This window comes from Hydra vulgaris, chromosome 14 (genome assembly GCF_038396675.1).
Source record: "Hydra vulgaris chromosome 14, alternate assembly HydraT2T_AEP".
In the NCBI taxonomy this organism is placed as follows: domain Eukaryota; kingdom Metazoa; phylum Cnidaria; class Hydrozoa; order Anthoathecata; family Hydridae; genus Hydra; species Hydra vulgaris.
Genome location: NC_088933.1, coordinates 3,143,545 through 3,162,500, shown reverse-complemented (window position 1 = coordinate 3,162,500; position 18,956 = coordinate 3,143,545). Strand labels below are relative to the sequence as shown.

The 18,956-nt window shown below is 26.2% G+C and overlaps 1 protein-coding gene across 2 annotated transcripts in view; it reads right to left on the bottom strand.

Moving 5' to 3' along the window:
• LOC100208403 (trichohyalin) overlaps positions 1 to 10,844 on the bottom strand; it is a 21,374-nt gene extending 10,530 nt beyond the window's left edge. Inside the window, exons 1-2 of one of the 2 annotated variants that reach the window (XM_065818492.1) lie at positions 10,585 to 10,844; positions 8,340 to 8,479 (exon numbers count right to left, since the gene is read on the bottom strand). In XM_065818492.1, coding sequence (XP_065674564.1) covers positions 8,340 to 8,479; positions 10,585 to 10,715 — 271 coding nt within the window. In that variant the 5' untranslated portion in view covers positions 10,716 to 10,844. Of the gene's footprint in view, positions 1 to 8,339; positions 8,480 to 8,583; positions 8,681 to 10,584 lie in introns of those variants that run through there. The other variant, XM_065818493.1, reaches the window with a different exon arrangement.
• Positions 10,845 to 18,956: the final 8,112 nt, after the last annotated feature.

Below are 18,956 nucleotides of genomic sequence, written 5' to 3'. Positions count from 1 at the left end.
TGTATATTTGCACGAGCTTTATTTTGCGAGTGTAAACTGACTTACACAGGTGTTGAGGCAAACACAGGCAATCACCTGCCATTTCTGCCGAGGCCTATATATATATAGATAAGATAAGCAACTTGTGGAGTTGCTCACTGGCGTGCATGCTCCCACCATTAAAAAAAAATCCAGGTAAATAGTTTAGTTGATATGTTTAAAAATTAGTTCAGTAATTTTTATTTTTTTTTGTTATTCACCTCCTCAAGGTCAAGTAGGCCACTACAGATGAGGAGGCTACTTAATAGTGGTTATAACCCTCTCTCAACTCTATAACTCCGAAACACGAACCTCGACAAACAAGGATGCTGCGCGGAGAAACAAGTTGAGCGTGGTACTACCAGGGACGTGGTGAGAAAAGAACTCGGAACCTCTCGCTTATGAAGCAAGTGCTTTACCACTACACCGCTACCGCATAAAATTAAATAAATCGAACTTTGGTTATCAAAGTATAAGTACTCAAATTTTAGTTATAGATGGACATGATGATACCATAGTTGCCATGATGACATGACGGACACTTGACACATGTTACCTATCAGGTTGTACTCATTTGTATGGAAAACAATATCTTGTTAATTTCACCAGAATCTATGCCAGTGTCACCACCACCAGCACTACTAGCTACACCATTTTAGCTACTTTAGCTTAAACCTTCTTAATCTACATCTATCTAAATTTTAGCTACTACCTTCTTAATCTTAATCTACATCATTATATATAGTTTTTGGTGACATGTTTTGTATATCTTTGTTAATATTAGTGTTTAGAAAACAATTTAGTTTCATTAAACATCATTAAACATTGTTTTTTTTTTTTTCCTCTTGATAAAATCATTATAACAAAACAAACAAAATATCAAAAGTGGCGCTATTAGAAAATAAAATTTATGTCAATCAACTTTCGCATTATTCTGTTAGGAGTTAAAACTAATAATATTTTATGTGTATACGTATAAAAATATTTTTTGTGTATGTGCATACATTATTTATACCTTTTTTTTAAATAAAAATGCAATGCTTATGAGTATATTAACAGAATAAAAGTATTTTTAGTATACAAACAGAATATTAACATATTAAATATTAAATTTTAAATGTTAAAAATTATATTAAAAGTATATCTAAAATTCTTAAGTCAAAAGCTCTAGTGTAAAGCTCTCAAGTCAACTCCACAGTCAACTTGCCTACAAACAAACTTCAATATAACTCCAGCTATTCAAAAAAAAAATTTAAAGCAAACCAAGTCAAGTGTAAAAAGTGCAGTAATGTTTTAAGTTAAGCTTCATCTTTTGCAAAAATTTTTGTTAGTATTTCAAAAATTGTCAACATTTTTTTCAATTATAAAGAAGTAAAAGCTAAAACTTTTATTTCCAGCCTTGCTGGAACTGAAAGCTTTAACTTTTGCTTGTGCCCATTCTCCCCTAAACTGGATTACATTAGCACAACTACATGTGGCTCTCGCAAAAGTAAATAATCAGGAAATTTATTTTAATGTGTTTATTTTTAAACTGCGAATTATAAACTTCAGCAGGCAAAAAATATTTGAATAATATACAATTTATATATCTATATATTTGTATATTTAAATAATATACAATTAAAAAAAAGATTTTAATACAATATGGTGCAAATGTAACCATAAGATCTTATAGTGTAATATCCTATGACATAATACAATATGTAAACTCCTATGATTCAAACTACATTTACACTAAATAAAATGTAGTGTAAATGTAGTCATATGGTCATAAGCTTTAGTTATTTTGATTTATTTCTGCTTTAAGTTCTCACCTACCGCGATCACCAGGTAACAAAAACAAATTTTTAATGTAAAAAATATACAAAAATTTAACATCTATTGTTTTTTTAATTAGCTTTTTTATTGGCTTTTTTTTTATAAAAAATTGACAGTAAAGTTTTTATGTTGGTATCAACTTTTAGGTTCATGTAAACAAAATTTATTTTTATGGTGACATGATCAGACTTCAGATTTTTTATTTAGGATTTCTTCTGGGTTTAAGTGTGAAATAATTTCGAGTTTCTCATGCAAACAAAGTAAAAATCTTTTTGATAAACTGTTGTAAGCTAGTACTTTTGTAATTATTGACCAGGTTAGAGTTAGGGCTACATTTGTTTTTCCCCTAATATCCTAATATTTAAAATGAATAGTTGAATTTGGGAGGTTTTTGTTTTTAAAAGATTATTTATAGTTGACCATCTTTTTTTCTTACTCTCTTTCTGAGATATAAATTTTATCAGGTTTGCTTTGGATATATGTTACGCATTTATAACTTATGTTAGATATTAGGTTGTTACCATTTAAGAGACAATTGTTTTTTGTCTACAATTGCATGCTAAGTTTGTTTCTGAATTTTTTGTTCTGTATCCCGAAGGGTGCAAGTGTGGAAAATTAATTACAATTATTTTTTTGAGTTTGGCAGAAAAATTTAACAACAATAAATTTTATATAATATACTTAAACTTTTCTATTTTTGATTGCAATAAAAAAACTGATATCTCATGTAAAAAAAATGAGCTATCAGTTTGATAGCTTATTTATTTCTATATAAATACTCAGAAAATCTCAAACTACTAATTGCTATGACTTAATTTAATTTCATATACTTTTATCTACTCTATATTTGACTTTTCTCATTTTAATGCCAATTTATTAAAACTGCTTTTTTTTCTTTATCTTTCTTTTAATTTTCTTCTCGATTACCATTCTTATTTTAACCCTATTAGTGAAATCATCCCCACTATTACTAATACATTATTATTGTTTTTATTGTTGTTATTATTACTATTGCAGTTGTTGTTATTATTAATATTATTATTCAAAATAACTACGTTACTATTAGTATTATTAATGTGGTTATTATATTGTGCATATATATTATATAATGCATCATATTATTATAATGAATTATAACTTGTTGTTGTTGCTGCATTCTACAATTACTAATTTAATTTCTAAGTATTGTTTAGATTAAGGTGTTAACAAAGATTAGTTGTTACAAAAAGGCACAAGATATAAATAAAGAAGTAAAACATGATTAAACCTAGTCACATCAAGTTTGAATAAAAACAATGCGCATCTTGTTATGGATGTCTTGAATCTATATTTGCGTCAACTATTAACTTAAATCAAAACACCAATACGAAAATTTTTTTTTATTGAATTACAAGCAGAAATAAATAAAATAACTAAACCTTATGGCAAGACCATACAACTACATTTACACTACATTCTATAGTATATAGTCATAGGATATTACATATTGTATAATGCCATAGAATTTTATACTATAGTGTAAGATCGTATGATTACAACATTACTAAATTTTTTAATTAATGAGGAGTAGCTATGAGGTCTTAATCTAAATCAAAATTCAAATCATAGGCTGACATATCACTTCTGATTTGACATGGAATGATTAAATAACAAAACACATTTAGCATAGTTAAAAGTAGTGCATATATACCACATGCAAACTTTACAAGTATAGCTTGTAGCTTTGAAACAATGCCTGATATACAATTTTATTATAGTTGTATTTAACTATAATTTTATTGTTGTATTACAAGACAATTTGGAATACAGCATTTTATGTTACTATGCAATTGGGAATACAACGTTATATTACCACGCAAATAATGCTTTGTTTTAACAACTTGACCACGGCTGTTAACATGTCATAAAAATTCAAAAATGCGCTAAAAAAAACTTTCCTAGGTTTGATTTTGAAAAAACTTAAAAAAAAACTTTATTTTAAAAAAGAAAAGAATTCTTAATGCAAGAGAAAATAAAAAAACTTCAATAAAATTAAAACACAAAAAATTAAAATACATAAACTTAAACTAAATATCAAAAATTAAAACGTAAGTTTATTTAAATCAAGTTTTTTATTACATTTGGAATAATTAACTTTAAATCATTTATCTTTACTAATATTTTCATAATATCATGGGAAACTCTTAAAACAAAGGAATAATTTACTTCTGAAAAAAGCACTTAAGTTTATATTATTTGTGAATATTAATTAAATTATCATGCTTTATCATAATTAATATTCACACTTAATATAAATTATAGTGTTTTTTTTATTTTATACTAATCTAAAAATATCAAGTTTCCATGTAAATACATGCCAGTAATTAATCACGCATTAAAAAAAATGATTATTTAATTTTTTTCAAAACCATTTCATGCTTTGTTTAATTTATGTTGTTTGTTTTTTCATAAATTTATTTTTGAAAATTAACATGTCACAAAAAATACATAATTATATAAATAAAAAAAACTACATATAATATTCATTAAGGGGTCATCCATAAATTACGCAAAGCTAAACTTTATTAACAAACAAAACAAAAAAGATCAAAACTTTTCACTCACAGAGCTTTAAGTTAATAGAAAAATTAAAATTACAAATCAAGTTTAATGAAAATCGCTGGATAAAAGAGCTTAAGATCTCCTACTTGAGTTTTTTAAATAAATTTAGCGTTGCGTAAATTATGGCCAATCCCTAATACTTTATATAAAAATCGTTAGCATAATTATCATTATTTTGAAACAAGCGTTTTAAAATAAAAAACATTGAAGATGTTTAATCATAAACGCTATTAAAAAAATTTTTAAAATAATTTTTAAAATAAAAAACATTAAAGTTATTTAATCATAAACGCTATTAAAAAAAATTTATTTATCTTTTTAGGTGCAACTTTAATGATTCTTATATAAAGTTCATTAAAGAGACTATAATTGTCTAAAAAAGTTGTCACTAGTAAAAACAAAATAAATTTTTCTTTTTTAATAACAATTATTATAAAAAATGCACACTTACATAATTTATATAAAATAAATTTATAAAAATTATATACAACTTTCTTTAATACTTAAAACAAAAATTATTATCAGAAAGTTGTTACTTTATTTAAAAGTGTTTCAATAATATAAAAACATTAGTAAAGATAAACGTTTAAATGCTATTTATTTTAAGGTATAATTCAAAATCTATTTTATTCAGTGTGTCTTTGAAATGTTGTTAGTAGTGATCAAATGATCAAAAGAAAATATAATTTGCATGGTCATATAATGTAGAGCAATCGCATATCTTCCTGACCAAGGCCATATATATATATATATATATATATATATATATATATATATATATATATATATATATATATATATATATATATATATATATATATATATATATATATACACACACATTAAATCCTTTGCGCGGTCAGTAATAGCGCTTGATCACACGCCACTCCTTTTAAAGCCTGATTCTTGAAGAGCTCATATTTCCTAATAAATCTATAAAAAAATTTATTAAAATCGTTTTCTAAAAAAAAAATATTTAAAACTGTTCAATTAGATTCAATTAATTTTAAAACATCTTTAAGTAAACTTATTTCATTATGTATTACTAAATTAAGTAAATAATTAAATGCTAATTGGTTTAGTATTGCATTTATGATTGCAGCATTAAGTATTAAAATTAGAATTTAAATGAAACGATCAAAATAAATTTTGAAAAATTTAAGTTTTACAAAAAGAAATTTTTAAAAGGTTTTAATTTAATTTACTACATCAAAAACGTGCTTTTTTGGAAACTATTTGTCAAATTTATGTTAAAATCACCTGCGAAGTAAACATGCTTCTGCATTATGTTAGATGTGGTTAGAGGTAAATGGAATTTATATTATTTTAAATTACTACCTTCTAAACCGACAACTTGTCTATAAAATAAATTAACAATAATAAATTTGGTTGTTTTTTTAATTTTATAATGAAATACAAACTCACAATTTATTTTTTGCATACTGATACCATTAAGCGAAATAAAGTTTTTAGATTTTGGACAAAAATAATGGTTGATGCTCTTTAGTTGTCCGTTTATGCTTAAATCTAATAATCCTTTAAGATATTACTTCAACATATAGAGTTTACCACAGAGTTAACTACCTGCTGTAATGTAATAAAAAAATTTGTCTAATGCTGAAGATGCAACATTTATCTACTTTAAATGCCGGCTCCACTTAAAAACTAAGAACCCAGGTGAACTAGCAAAAGTCAACAAAAAACAGTAATCCAAAAAAGAGAGAAAAGATTAGTTTCTTGTTAACCTTAACTTTTTGGTTGAAATCCAAAAAATGATTTTAAAAATTTTTAATTCAACAATTTTGTATTTACTACAAAAATTCAGTCATTACAAAAAAAAGATGTTTTCCAAAATTTTAAAAAGAATACAGAGCATTGAAAACATAATTCTTTTTAGCCAAATGAAGCTAAAAACTGAAAAAGAGATGTAGTCATATAATGCTATGAAAATTGCTCTGAGATGCACAAAGTAGATGTACTTAGGTTGTGGAAAAAACACAAGGACCAGTTACCAATACCAAGCCTTCCCAGGACACGCATGTGTTTTTTCATCTTGTATGACCACACATAAGTATTTTATTTTAGACAGCTTGGTCACGGCTGTTTTACAAGTTTTATTATATTAAGTGATGTGGAAAAAAGCTTCAAAAACATAGAAAGCAAAACTAACAAAATAGGAAGTTAAAATTAACTTGAATAGAAAAAAATATGTTATACTTTAAATAATTTGTGTACTGTTTTTACTTTTGTTACTTTAACAATGTGTTGTTATTTTCTACAAAACTCGATAAGTCAAAGCGAAAAAAAAACAACAGTTTTAAGTTGAAATTAAAATGATTTCCCTATATATATACAATATACAATAACTTGTTACATGAAAATTATACAAATATATTTTTTAAACAGGTGGCAATTTATATTTTTGCATTCTTCTTTAAAATATATATATATATATATATATATATATATATATATATATATATATATATATATATATTTTAAAGAGGAATGCAAAAATATAAATTGCCACCTGTTAGTAAAATATATTTGTATAATTTTAATGTAACAAGTTATTGTATATTGTCCCTATAAGAAAATGTCTATGTGATGCAATCATATACTTTTATATAACATTTTGTATTATATAAATATTTTTATTTGATACTAAGTATACGCACTTTTAGCTTATTTGGATAAGGCATTAACTTCATCGACGGAATGTCCAGGGTTGGATTCCTACAAATGTATAATTTGTTTTTCTTTTAAATATTGCTGGTCATAGGTATAGTCTTTCTAGCTATGCCAGTATTCAAGCCTTCCCAAAAAACGTGTGCCAATTTTGGTCTTGTAAATTTACCTACAACTTTTATAAAGCCCTCATCAAGGTAAATAGAGGAGGAAAGAAAAAAAAAAGGCAGAAGTTAGTTAAGTATAAAATGGCTAAATATATAACATTTAAGAATATATAAATTCTTGCTTTTTATTTTAATTTATTTCTAATTTTTTAAATTTTTTGCTTTTATAATGTTTTACAAAAAATAAATTAATTAAAAACTATATTTATCATTTTTCCTGACTGAAAAAGTTGAAAGTAAAGCTGCATAAATACAAATTGAAGGCTAGTTAGAATAAAATATTGAAAAAATTAAAACTTCACAACTTTTTATCCATGTAGAAGAACATCAAGTTGACTAGTTTTTATGTTAGAACGAAATACTTTAAAACAATATTCATTTATTGCATAGAACTTTGGGAAATCCTTTATAAAAAATTTTATTAATCCTTTTAAAAAGAATTTTTTGTTCATTACTCTTTTTTATTTTTACTTTTTCTAAAATAACTACTAAATAGCTACTCTGCTACCCTACCCTAGGATTTGCAAAAAAAATAATCAATTGAAATATATTGACTAGTCAACCAAAATGCATGTCAATGCATTTTGGCTGGTTAGTCATGTGTTTCAGATTGAACAAGTGTAAAAAAATGTATATGACTGTAAAACTTTCCTGAATTTTACAAAATCAGAAAATTTGTGTTTTGCAATTAATCATATTTAATTATTTAAATATTTACACTTAAATTGCTTAGATAAAATATCTAGAAGAAATCCGGAATATGTTTTCTCTTAATTCTGCTTTTAGCTGAGTTGTTTTAAACTTTTTCAAACTTTTCAAAATTTTTCTATGATTGATGAGTGAAAAGCTTAAAAATCAATCATAATACAAAAAAATATATACCTAAACTTGCATTTACAGGATATGTTTTGGATATCCGGAAAAACTAAAAGTTGAAAAAAATATCCGGAATTCCGGAAATATCCAGAATAAGATAATCCCTATTACTATCAAACTTTTAAGTATGCTATTGATAAAAACTCTTAAGTAATTAAAAGTACTAATTACCATTTTGTCGTAAAAGTAATGGATGTAAATGTTCTGGATTAGTTTGCAAGTGATCAGAGCCAGTGCTACTTCTTCTTGATCCCCGTCTAGCATGTTTACTGCTTGAAGATCTTCTATTTTTCTTGTGTTTCGACTTGTGCCTTTAAAATATGACAGAATAAACCAGAACATTAAATCTGGTAAAACGTTTTTATAAAACTATGGAAAAGAACTTTTCTAAAATTAAAACTCAAGCCTAACAAACCAATAGCAAAACAGGAGTGCTTTAAATTATAGCTGCATCTTTCACAAAACATTTTACTTGTTAATTAAACATTTCTATTTCTAATATAAATTTTTATAACATCATAATTTTTAAAAATTGCAAGGATTACTTGAATCCATTATTCTAAATTCTACTACTCTACAGATACTAAATACACATTTTAAACAACAAAATAATTAAAAACTCAAAATTAATAACTTATGATGCAGAGACTTTACTAAACATATATATAAATATATATATATATATATATATATATATATATATATATATATATATATATATATATATATATATATATATATATATATATATATACACACACATCAAGTTGTTAGCCGGTCCAATGGCATGGCATATACTGCGGAATTCCCAAATGTTTAAAATTCCCAAAACTTAATGATTTTTTTTTTTTTTTGAAATTATAGGACAATTTAGAATTAAATTCCAAACATTTTGTAAAACAATAAATAAAAAAACACAGAAAAATGTATATTTTTGGTTTACATCTTGTGTGTGTGTGTATATATATATATACATATACATACATACATACCATACATAAATACATACATATATATATATATATATATATATATATATATATATATATATATATATATATATATATATATATATATATATATGACAAATACAAGTATATACTAAATATTTAAAATCATGAAAGCAACAAGCAATAAAGAATTAGTTAATAAAGAATTTAAGTAACAATAATCAATGTCAATATGCTACTATAAACACCATAAGTAGTTATTAATAAATTTTAAAAATGTTGTTTGACAATTTTAAAATGTTTTTTAAACTTTATAAAAATTTATGCAGTTGTCTTTTAAAATTCACTTCATATCCACCATCTTGATAATCATTGTATACTTTTCCAATAATTTCAAATATTTCATGTACAACCAATACCATAGTAACAATCAAAAAACCAACCAATTAACACACACACATATATATATCTAGCTTGAATTTTTATTTTATCTTCCATTTTGATGTTGTGTACCTGTAAAGTACAAGACAGCAAGAAGACATGTGAAGAAATGTTCTCCCATGATTTCTAAATGCTGAAATAACTCCTAATTTATGTAATTTTATATTTACTCTTTTAAAATAAAAATCTTATATTTATATATATATATATATATATATATATATATATATATATATATATATACATATACATATATATATATATATATATATATATATACATATACATATATGTATATATATATATATACATATACATATATATATATATATATATATATATATATATATATATATATATATATATATATATATATATGTATGTATGTATGTATGTATATTTACATACATTTATAAATAATTGTATATTTATATACATTTATATATAATTGTATATTATTTATTGTTAATTTATTTCCAAATGTTATTAATAACTTAGTAGCTAAATTTCAAATCATAAAAATATAAACAATTTAAATTATGAAAAACTAAAGAAAAATTAAAACCTACCATAAAACTTACCCTTAATTATCTAATGGGTATACTATTTGTACACAAATAAAAAACAAATAACTTGTAGAAATAATAACAAATAATGTATTTATTTTAAAATCTCTGTTTTGCATTGTATTGTTTTAAATTATCAAAGAGATAATAAAAAAAAATAACTTTCTTGGTAATTAGCATGCATATAAATGCAACATAAAAGTTATCTTGTATAAAAATATATTTTGAATAACATCAGTAGGAAAATTTAGCCTAAAACATATAATTAACTCAATGACACAGTAAAAAAGGGGTGGGTTGAATGGATACCTTATAATAAAAAAATTGTTTAAAAGCAGATTAAAGTAGACAATAATTATCTACTCGAAAGAGATCCCCCTGTGAGAAAAAAAGCTTCTTGGTATAAATTGATTTCAGATCAAGAATAAAAATCAAGAGTAAAATACGTTCTGGTTTTACTTGTGATATTCCCCGCTTTCTCTTTCAGTTTCCCTTCGTTCATGCTTTCTTTTCTTTGACTTCTTCGATTTCTTTGAGTGAAAAGAACTCTCTAAATAAGGGCTTTGAGAGAATTCATCACGACTTTGCATTTTGTCAGTAATATTAAGTTTAAAGTCAAGCTGACATAAAATTGCTATAATATTCAAAGATTGCGGCCGAACAGCATTATATGGAAAAGTTCACGCTCGGGTTTATGACAGATAAACTTATCGCAAGTTAAAAAAGATGATTTAGGAGATCATTCTTATACGCATTAAAAATGGCTGCAAAAAAGCATGGGTAAATAGAATTTTTGAAACAAAGATCTCCCAGTTTCAAAGCATTTTAGTAAATTAGGAGGCACTGAATAAGTGCTCAAAATGCTGAAGTCACGTCAAAAAAGTATTTTATAGAATATTGTCAAAAATGCTATAACAAAACATGAAAGTAAAAAAATATAACACTTCCATGATAAAAATAATATAGAAATTGGAATTAGGAGACATCCATAATGTACTTACACAGTAATACCACGGATTTAGGGACCCCTTTCAACTTGAGCGCTTTTAACAACCCTCTCCCCCCACCCCTTCTCTCTGCGCACGTACATTTCAAAACATTTCTTTAGTTATTTCAACATTACTTTTTTTCATAACAAAATATTGCCTTTTTAAACTCATAAAATTTAATGCTTTTGTTTAAAAAAAAATCAAGTTTTTAGAGAGATAGAGAACGAGAGATAGTCAAACTGCGTAAGTACTCGCTGTCTTTATCACCCCCTCCTCCTTGCACTGGTAAACACCCTCCTCCCATCCCTCATACCTGCTACGTACTTTATGGAAGACACCTTGCTGGAATAGTATTGAATGATTCTTTAATAGATGCGCCGCAAGTTATCTTCTCAAAAGACCTGATCTAAATAAGAATTAGAAATAGGCTGTTTATTTAAAAATAGAAATTGGCGCAAATATTTTGTAAATTGAACGTTTACTTTCAAATTTTAAAATATAAAACAAGTGTTATGTGTGTTATTTTGTATACTTTGAAACTTCGGTTTAAGCAAATATCTCGTGTTTATTTTGATTTTTTTAAGGAAACGTTTTTAAACAGCTTTTTAAACTTTTTTTATAAAAAAAGACAAGGCTGAAGTATGTTTAAAATAAAAAAAAATTTAAAAAATCAATAAACCAAAATTAAAAGATTCCAGGTTCAATGCTAGCTCTGACGATGAACTATAGTTCACGCCTCCTACTATATGTTGTATAGTTCATGGGTGGTATATAGAGTATCCATGAAACAACAGATTTTACATATTATATATGATAACTATAGATTACGGATATGTAGATATAAAAAAAAACATCCAGACCATTGACCCATTTTCTGAACCCATCTAGTTTGATATGTATCATTTTGCTCAACCAGGAAAAATGAATTTATTGAGACAGATGGCACGTTTAGGTGATAAGTTAAAAAAAATATGATATATCTTTGATTTGATCAGGAACATTTCTAACACTATGAACATTGCATGATTTATAAACAACTAAATTAAGTTTATGGCATGCGCAGTGAACACAAATTGAACAAATATTTACCAGACATTGCCCCAGCACCATCATATCCTTGACCTGTACATTTTTGGATATCAAGACTAAGATCATCAATTTCAGAAATTATGTTTTGCGCAAGACTAAGACCAGTTGAACCAGATTTACATTCAATAAACTGTAGAAAATCTTCACAACTAACATTATCACAGTCATTATCTTATAACTTGAGTTAGTTGTTCTAATGTTGAACAACTAACTCAAGTTATAAGATACATCTTATAACTTGAGTTAGTTGTTCAACATTAGAACAATCAGAGGTTCTACCATCACACAAGATTGAAAAATAACCTGACTTTATAATTTTCATAATTAGAACTTCTACAATTGTTTTTCCGCAGCATTCAATAAGTTTGTTTTGTGCGGTTTTAGATATATAAGTTGAATTTTTAAGAACCGAACAAATATGGTGCTCAAGAATTTTGTCATCTGTTTCAATACAAATATTTAAAAGCTCTACAAAGTTACCTATACCAATGTTGTCTTTACATGTTTCTCCGATCTCTGGATGATACTTACTGTCATACGATGACCTCGAAAAGCAACATCATTGCAGGCAAGAAAAATAATTGTCTTTATAATAGAAATTAATTTATTTCGATTACTTATAATAAGTTTTTTTATAAGATTATCGATGTCAACTTCAATCAGATTTTTTTTGAATTAGATCTGGATTGCAGCATGTTAAGACAACACATTGACATTTGATGAAGTCGACAATTATGTCGTGATCCATATAAGCACGAGTTGCATTACCCCATATTATAAAAGGTTTTTAAATAAAGTTTATTATTGTGGTATTGTTTGGAATTCTGTTACCCAACGGTGTACATGGAAGGCAGTATGATCCATCTTTAATCTGTGAGTGAGCTAATCAGGAATATTCAAGTAGCCATATATGTAAAAATGATCTTTTTTTTTTCACCAGAAACAGGAAAAACAAAAGACAAGTTAGGAATAAATATTTTATTAACTAAATCTAATAATATTGAATCATCTTTGCCAGCAGATAGATGTCTACCGCGAGATAGATGTTTACAAGGAATTCAATTAAGTAAGATTGGATTAGGAGTAATATCAATATTTACATCTATAATTTTAGTTTCATTATCTATGCAAAACTTTATGTGAGATTAAACTAATGATTTTTTATTTGAAAATAGATTTTTAGGAGGTTGACAAGATAAATTAAGAACCTTAGTGGTAACAGAAGAATGTGATAGAACACTTGACAAAACTGAACACGATCCTCTTTTTAAATCACTTTTGACAAATTTGCTTTGAGCATAAAACTTCTCTTTTCACAATAGGGACAAAATGATTTGGTGACCACATATCTTTATCCTTGGAAATAGAGTGACAATCAATGTTACACCATAAAATACTCAGAATTTCTTTATTTGTTTATGATTACCACATGGGTATATACTTACATTAAATAACTTTTTATACTTTTCAAGTCCAAATTTAGGATAAATTGACCAAATTTGTTTATGTAAAACTGTAGATAATGCAATTAAACAAAGAATAGAAGCAAATTTATTGTTTCTGCAATTGTTATAGGGTTCTTTTTTTATAAGAAATATTTATACTATTTAATTCTGTAAAAGAATCAGAAGACTCAAATGAAACACATGTTATGAAAACACTCGTGAAGAAAAACTTTTAGATTCCACTTGGACCAAGTGGAGTCTACCAAGTCTACACTAAGCCTTTACTAATCTTAAACCATGTCTTGATTGATGATTATTGGGTATCTTGAATAAAAGGTTGCTTTCTCAAACAACTCAACAGAAGTTAATAGTCGAAAAATTTCATGTGTTTTATGAGATGAATTTATTAAAACAGCAGCAGAGTTGTAAGGACAGTTATCATTTTTCCATGGACTTGTAAAGTCATAACATATAAACTAAATATAACCAAAAAAAACATATTTAATTAAAGATTGTTTGTCAAGAATTATTATTTTATAGATAAAATAAAACATAAAAAAAGCGTGCTTAAACTCATACTTTAAAACAAGTCTTTATTTTCTTTTTGCATGGGAATAAAAGCTTCTATTTCAGAATTTCTTAAAGAAAGAAGATCTTTGTTTACAACAGGAAACTTTGACTTGAATTCTTTGAGATTATTACGAAGCTTTGTTTTGTAAGTCGTAATATTAGGCAAATGCTTGGCTGTAATGGCATTGCAATAAATCCATAATTGCAATAAATCTGTAATGGCATAGCAATAAATCCATAATTGCAAACAAAAATAAAATTTATATTAAAAATTACTTTAAGCTAATTTTTGATAAACTTCAATTTATGAATACTTGAGGGTTTATACGAATAATTAAGGCATTATTAGAATAATTAAGGATTCATTTTTTTATATAAACGGGACCGAGAGAACCCATTTGTTCAAAGGGGTCGTCCATAAATTACGTCACGCAAGTTTTGACCGTTTTTGACCCCCTCTCCCTCGTCACAATATCGTAACACCTAAGAAGCAAGTTTTGTATGAGTCGTCACAAAACCACCCCTGAAAACGTGACGTAATTTATGGACGACCCCAAACGTTCTTGCATGTTTTTTTTGTTGTCTACCAGAAATTCAGGAAAAATGAATCCTGAAACAATAGGGATTTTTTGGCATTAATAACGGTGTTACGTTAAATAAGTAGATCGTTGAATAAGTTGACAAAATGATATTCTGCGCATGCGTTGGTTTACGGATACTTATTTAACGTATTAAGTCAAGTTAAATAAACATATATTTTTCTATTTATCCATTGTCATTTAAACTATGCAAATATTGCTTGGTGTAGTGCTAAAGAAAGTAAACTCGAACCTTTTTATCGTCAGCGGAAACAAGGTGCTTGTCTTATCAATTTTAAAGTCAGGTTTACTCATGCATGGCCTCTTTTATTTAAAAAATTTTTTTAATATATAACACTCAAAGTTTTTAATACTCTTCGTTTTATGTACAAATGTAAAATTAATTCCTCCCCAATTTCTTTACATAATTTATATACCTTGAAAGATAAAAATAAATATCATTTGAGAATTAGCAATTTAATTCGGCAATCATTTTATCAAACTAATTTTGGAAAAACCAACGTTGCATTTCGCGGAGCTTCTGTTTGGAATAGAATAGTTATAAAACAGTTTAATTTTCCTCTAAAATGGAACCACCTCTCATATAAGAATAAGCTTAAAGAAATTATTTTGTCTCTTGATAAAATATTTTTTTATATTTAAACGTTAAATAATTTTATGTATTATTTTATGCATTAAGTTTTCATTGTGATATACAATTATATTTGATTTGTGATTTATTGAGGTTTTTAATTACGAGCAAAAGAACAAAAAAACTCTAGCACCCCGGGCAAAGATTTAAATTGCGCCCTTTATGAACTATTTATTTGATTATAACTTGGTAGTTATTGATAAAACCTAATGTGAAATAATAAATATCAATGTTTTGCCTTTCAAAGGGAGGATTAATTAACTAAGGAAATTAAGGTCCAAATACAAATCACAAATCATTTATTTATAAAATTAAACAGAAACCAATTTAAACTTTATACAATTTCGGTTTTGTTTAATTGTGTTGCTACTTCCTTTTCGGTGGATAATATAGCTATGTTAGATAACTTAGCTAGCTAAGTTATTCAATTGTTCGTCACGCATAGTACATCGTAAATAGCTTTTTTTTAAGCTTCAATTGTTTAAAACTTCTCTGACCACTTGCGACAGTAATTGGTATGTTAAGCATTATTCTTGATGAAATCGGAGTTATAGAGTTGAGAGAGGGTTATAACCACAATCAGAGTTATAGAACTGAGAGAAATCGGAAAATCGGAGTTATAGAGTTGAGAGAGGGTTATAACCACAAGTAGCATCCTCATCTATAGTGGCCTTATCGGCCTTGGGGAGGTGAATTAAAAAATAAAAAAAAATAAAAAAATCGAAATATTGCACAATAATGTTTCAATTTGGAACATTATTTTGCAATCCGCTGGATTTTATAAAATTCAAGACATTTAGAGGACGTCCAAGAATATCTTCAGGTAAAAGGCTGGATGCAGATTTCAACTCATTAAATAATTCTGCGCCATTAATATCGCAATAATTTTCCATTTTTAATTTTAAATGCAGATCTTTGCAAAACTTAAGTTAATTATTGTCCGCAGGTAATTTCTTCAGATTATATAAAATACCCCAAGTTTAGTGAAATTCATGCAATTATTGAAATTTTTTTTGAAGAGATACTATGGAATTATTTAAAACTACATTAAAGATGTTGTTCTTAAAATTGTTCTTTAAACTTATTACAATCTCATTTCTACTTTCATAAGCAAACATTTTTTTTTTACGGCGTAATCTTTTTTCCATAAAAATTGGTTCAACTTCCAAAGATTCAGCCAAGTCTTTTGCATCCATTAGAGAATTTTTTAAACCAGTTACCCTATATTCTGTCACAAATTCTGTACATGATTTCATAAGTGAAACTCTGAGGCTATATCTATGGCTGCATATTGCATAGATTTGCTAATAATATTTACACGATGTAAAATATTACTAGGTAACAAGCATTACCAAAAAAGAAAAAGTGCTTATCTGTTCAGATAATGTATAAACTTCATGTTTAACGGAAATATCAGAAGAGTCTGTTTCACTCAAAGTTACTAAAGCATCGTAAATTTCCGCTATTTGCTACCGTATTGGTTTTAAACATTTAATTCGACTTTCCCATCAAGCTTCACAAAGAGGTTTAACTATAAAATTGGATTCATGATCTTTTAGTATGTTCCATTTAGATACTGAAGCTGAAAACAGTGTATACATTCGTTGGACAATAATATCGACTCAGTACAAGATGTTGCACAACCGCTTATAACTAAATTTTGAGAATGACATCCACAAGGCATAAAAAATGCATTTAGTTCACAAACTCTTGTACTTTATTTTTACCCTTCATATTTCATTATTAACTTGCATCATATCCTTGCACCATTGCATCATATCCTTGCCGTCTACAATTCATTAAATTTAAATTTTCCAACAACTTTTGTAAAATTTCAAATAAAAACTGTCTAGTGTATTTTTCAACAGTTTGATAAGTTAAAAAATGTTCTTTAATCTTTATATCATCGCTTGAAATATCAACAAATCTTAATGTAAAGGAGAGTTGTTCAGTATGGCTGACATCAGGGGCGCAGTCAAGAATTATACTAAAATATTTCGCATCTATAGTTTGTCTTAAAATATTATCTTTAATTCCGGATGCCAATAAAGAAATTAACTCATTTTGAATTTTTTTCCGCAATATGAGATTCTTGAGAAGAAATACGTTGTAAATGCTCGTTAAAGGTTGCAACGTATTTGCTCAACAGTTCCACTATGCCCAAAAAATTTCTATTTTGAGGAGTAAATAATCTGTCTGAAAAACCACGAAAAGATAAGTTATTTTTCGATAGGTACAAAATTATGTTGCACATACAATCTAACACAAGTCGCAAGTGATCTCTTTCTCTAATAATTAAAGATTGCAAATTTTTATTAATGGTTTTATTTTTTTTAAGCCTACGGACTAGCTTTAGTTGTTTCGTTTCTTAAATATTACGTATCGTTACGGGTCCTAATCTTACACAGATTTTGATAAAATGAGAAAACATGGCTTGAAACTCAAATAGAACATCAGCGTTGTGCTAAAGAAGCATGTTCATAAAATGTTTTAGGAGAGAAAAGTAAGTGAGACGGTGTTGGGAAATTAATCTAACAACATCCAGAAGAAAATGAATACAATTTATTATTATTATTTATTTCGTTATTTTACACGTTTTACAATGTTATCTATAAATTTAAACAAATATATATAATTACAAGCTGACTGGGGCAAGTAGAAGTAAAAGTGTCTAATCATCAAGCCCCTTCGTGAAATACAGAAAAATACAAAAAAGTTTTACATCTTCCAATATTATATAAAAGAGTGAAATTAATAAGTTTGAAAAAAAATAAAAATTTAAAGGTTAAAAAAGAATTTAAAGTTAAAAAATAAATTAGAAAAAATATATATATATAGTTAAAAAAGAAAGAAAAAAAAAAAATAAATAAATAAAGTTAAAAAAGAAAGAAAAAAAAAGAAAAAAAAAAAGAAAAATGAAAAAATTGAAAAAAGTTATTAAAAATAACAAATAAAAAAGTACAAATCAGAACATATTCGTATACATATTCAATACAATATTGGAAAAAAAAAAAAAAATTACAAATCGGTACATATGCGTATACATATTCAATACAATATTAAAAATAAATAAAATACATTAAAAATAAAAAATACAAAATTTATGTCCTCCAGTCTCAAGGTATAATGTGAGAGAGACTGAAGGAGTTCCAGTTGTAAGTCTTAGATTGATTTGATGACCAGATGAGTTAGGATAAAATAGTTTGTACTCTTCAAAGTATTCTAGACCACATTCTGCAGCAAATTACACAACTTTATAAAACCCAAACAGTTCTCAAAAACCTTCTTTATAATTAAAATGGATTTTTGCATTACAAAGTTGGGTTTATTAGGGGTTTAGGGCAAAGAGTTTTCAATCAAAAGTACGGTGACACAGATCTATAGCAACTCAAAATTAAGAAAGCATGATTCAGACAGCTATGGTACCTCTAATATAACTGATGACCACCGAATAATCTCATTAAACAAAAGACCATTAAGTACCGACTTTGGCAAGTCAGTTAAACTT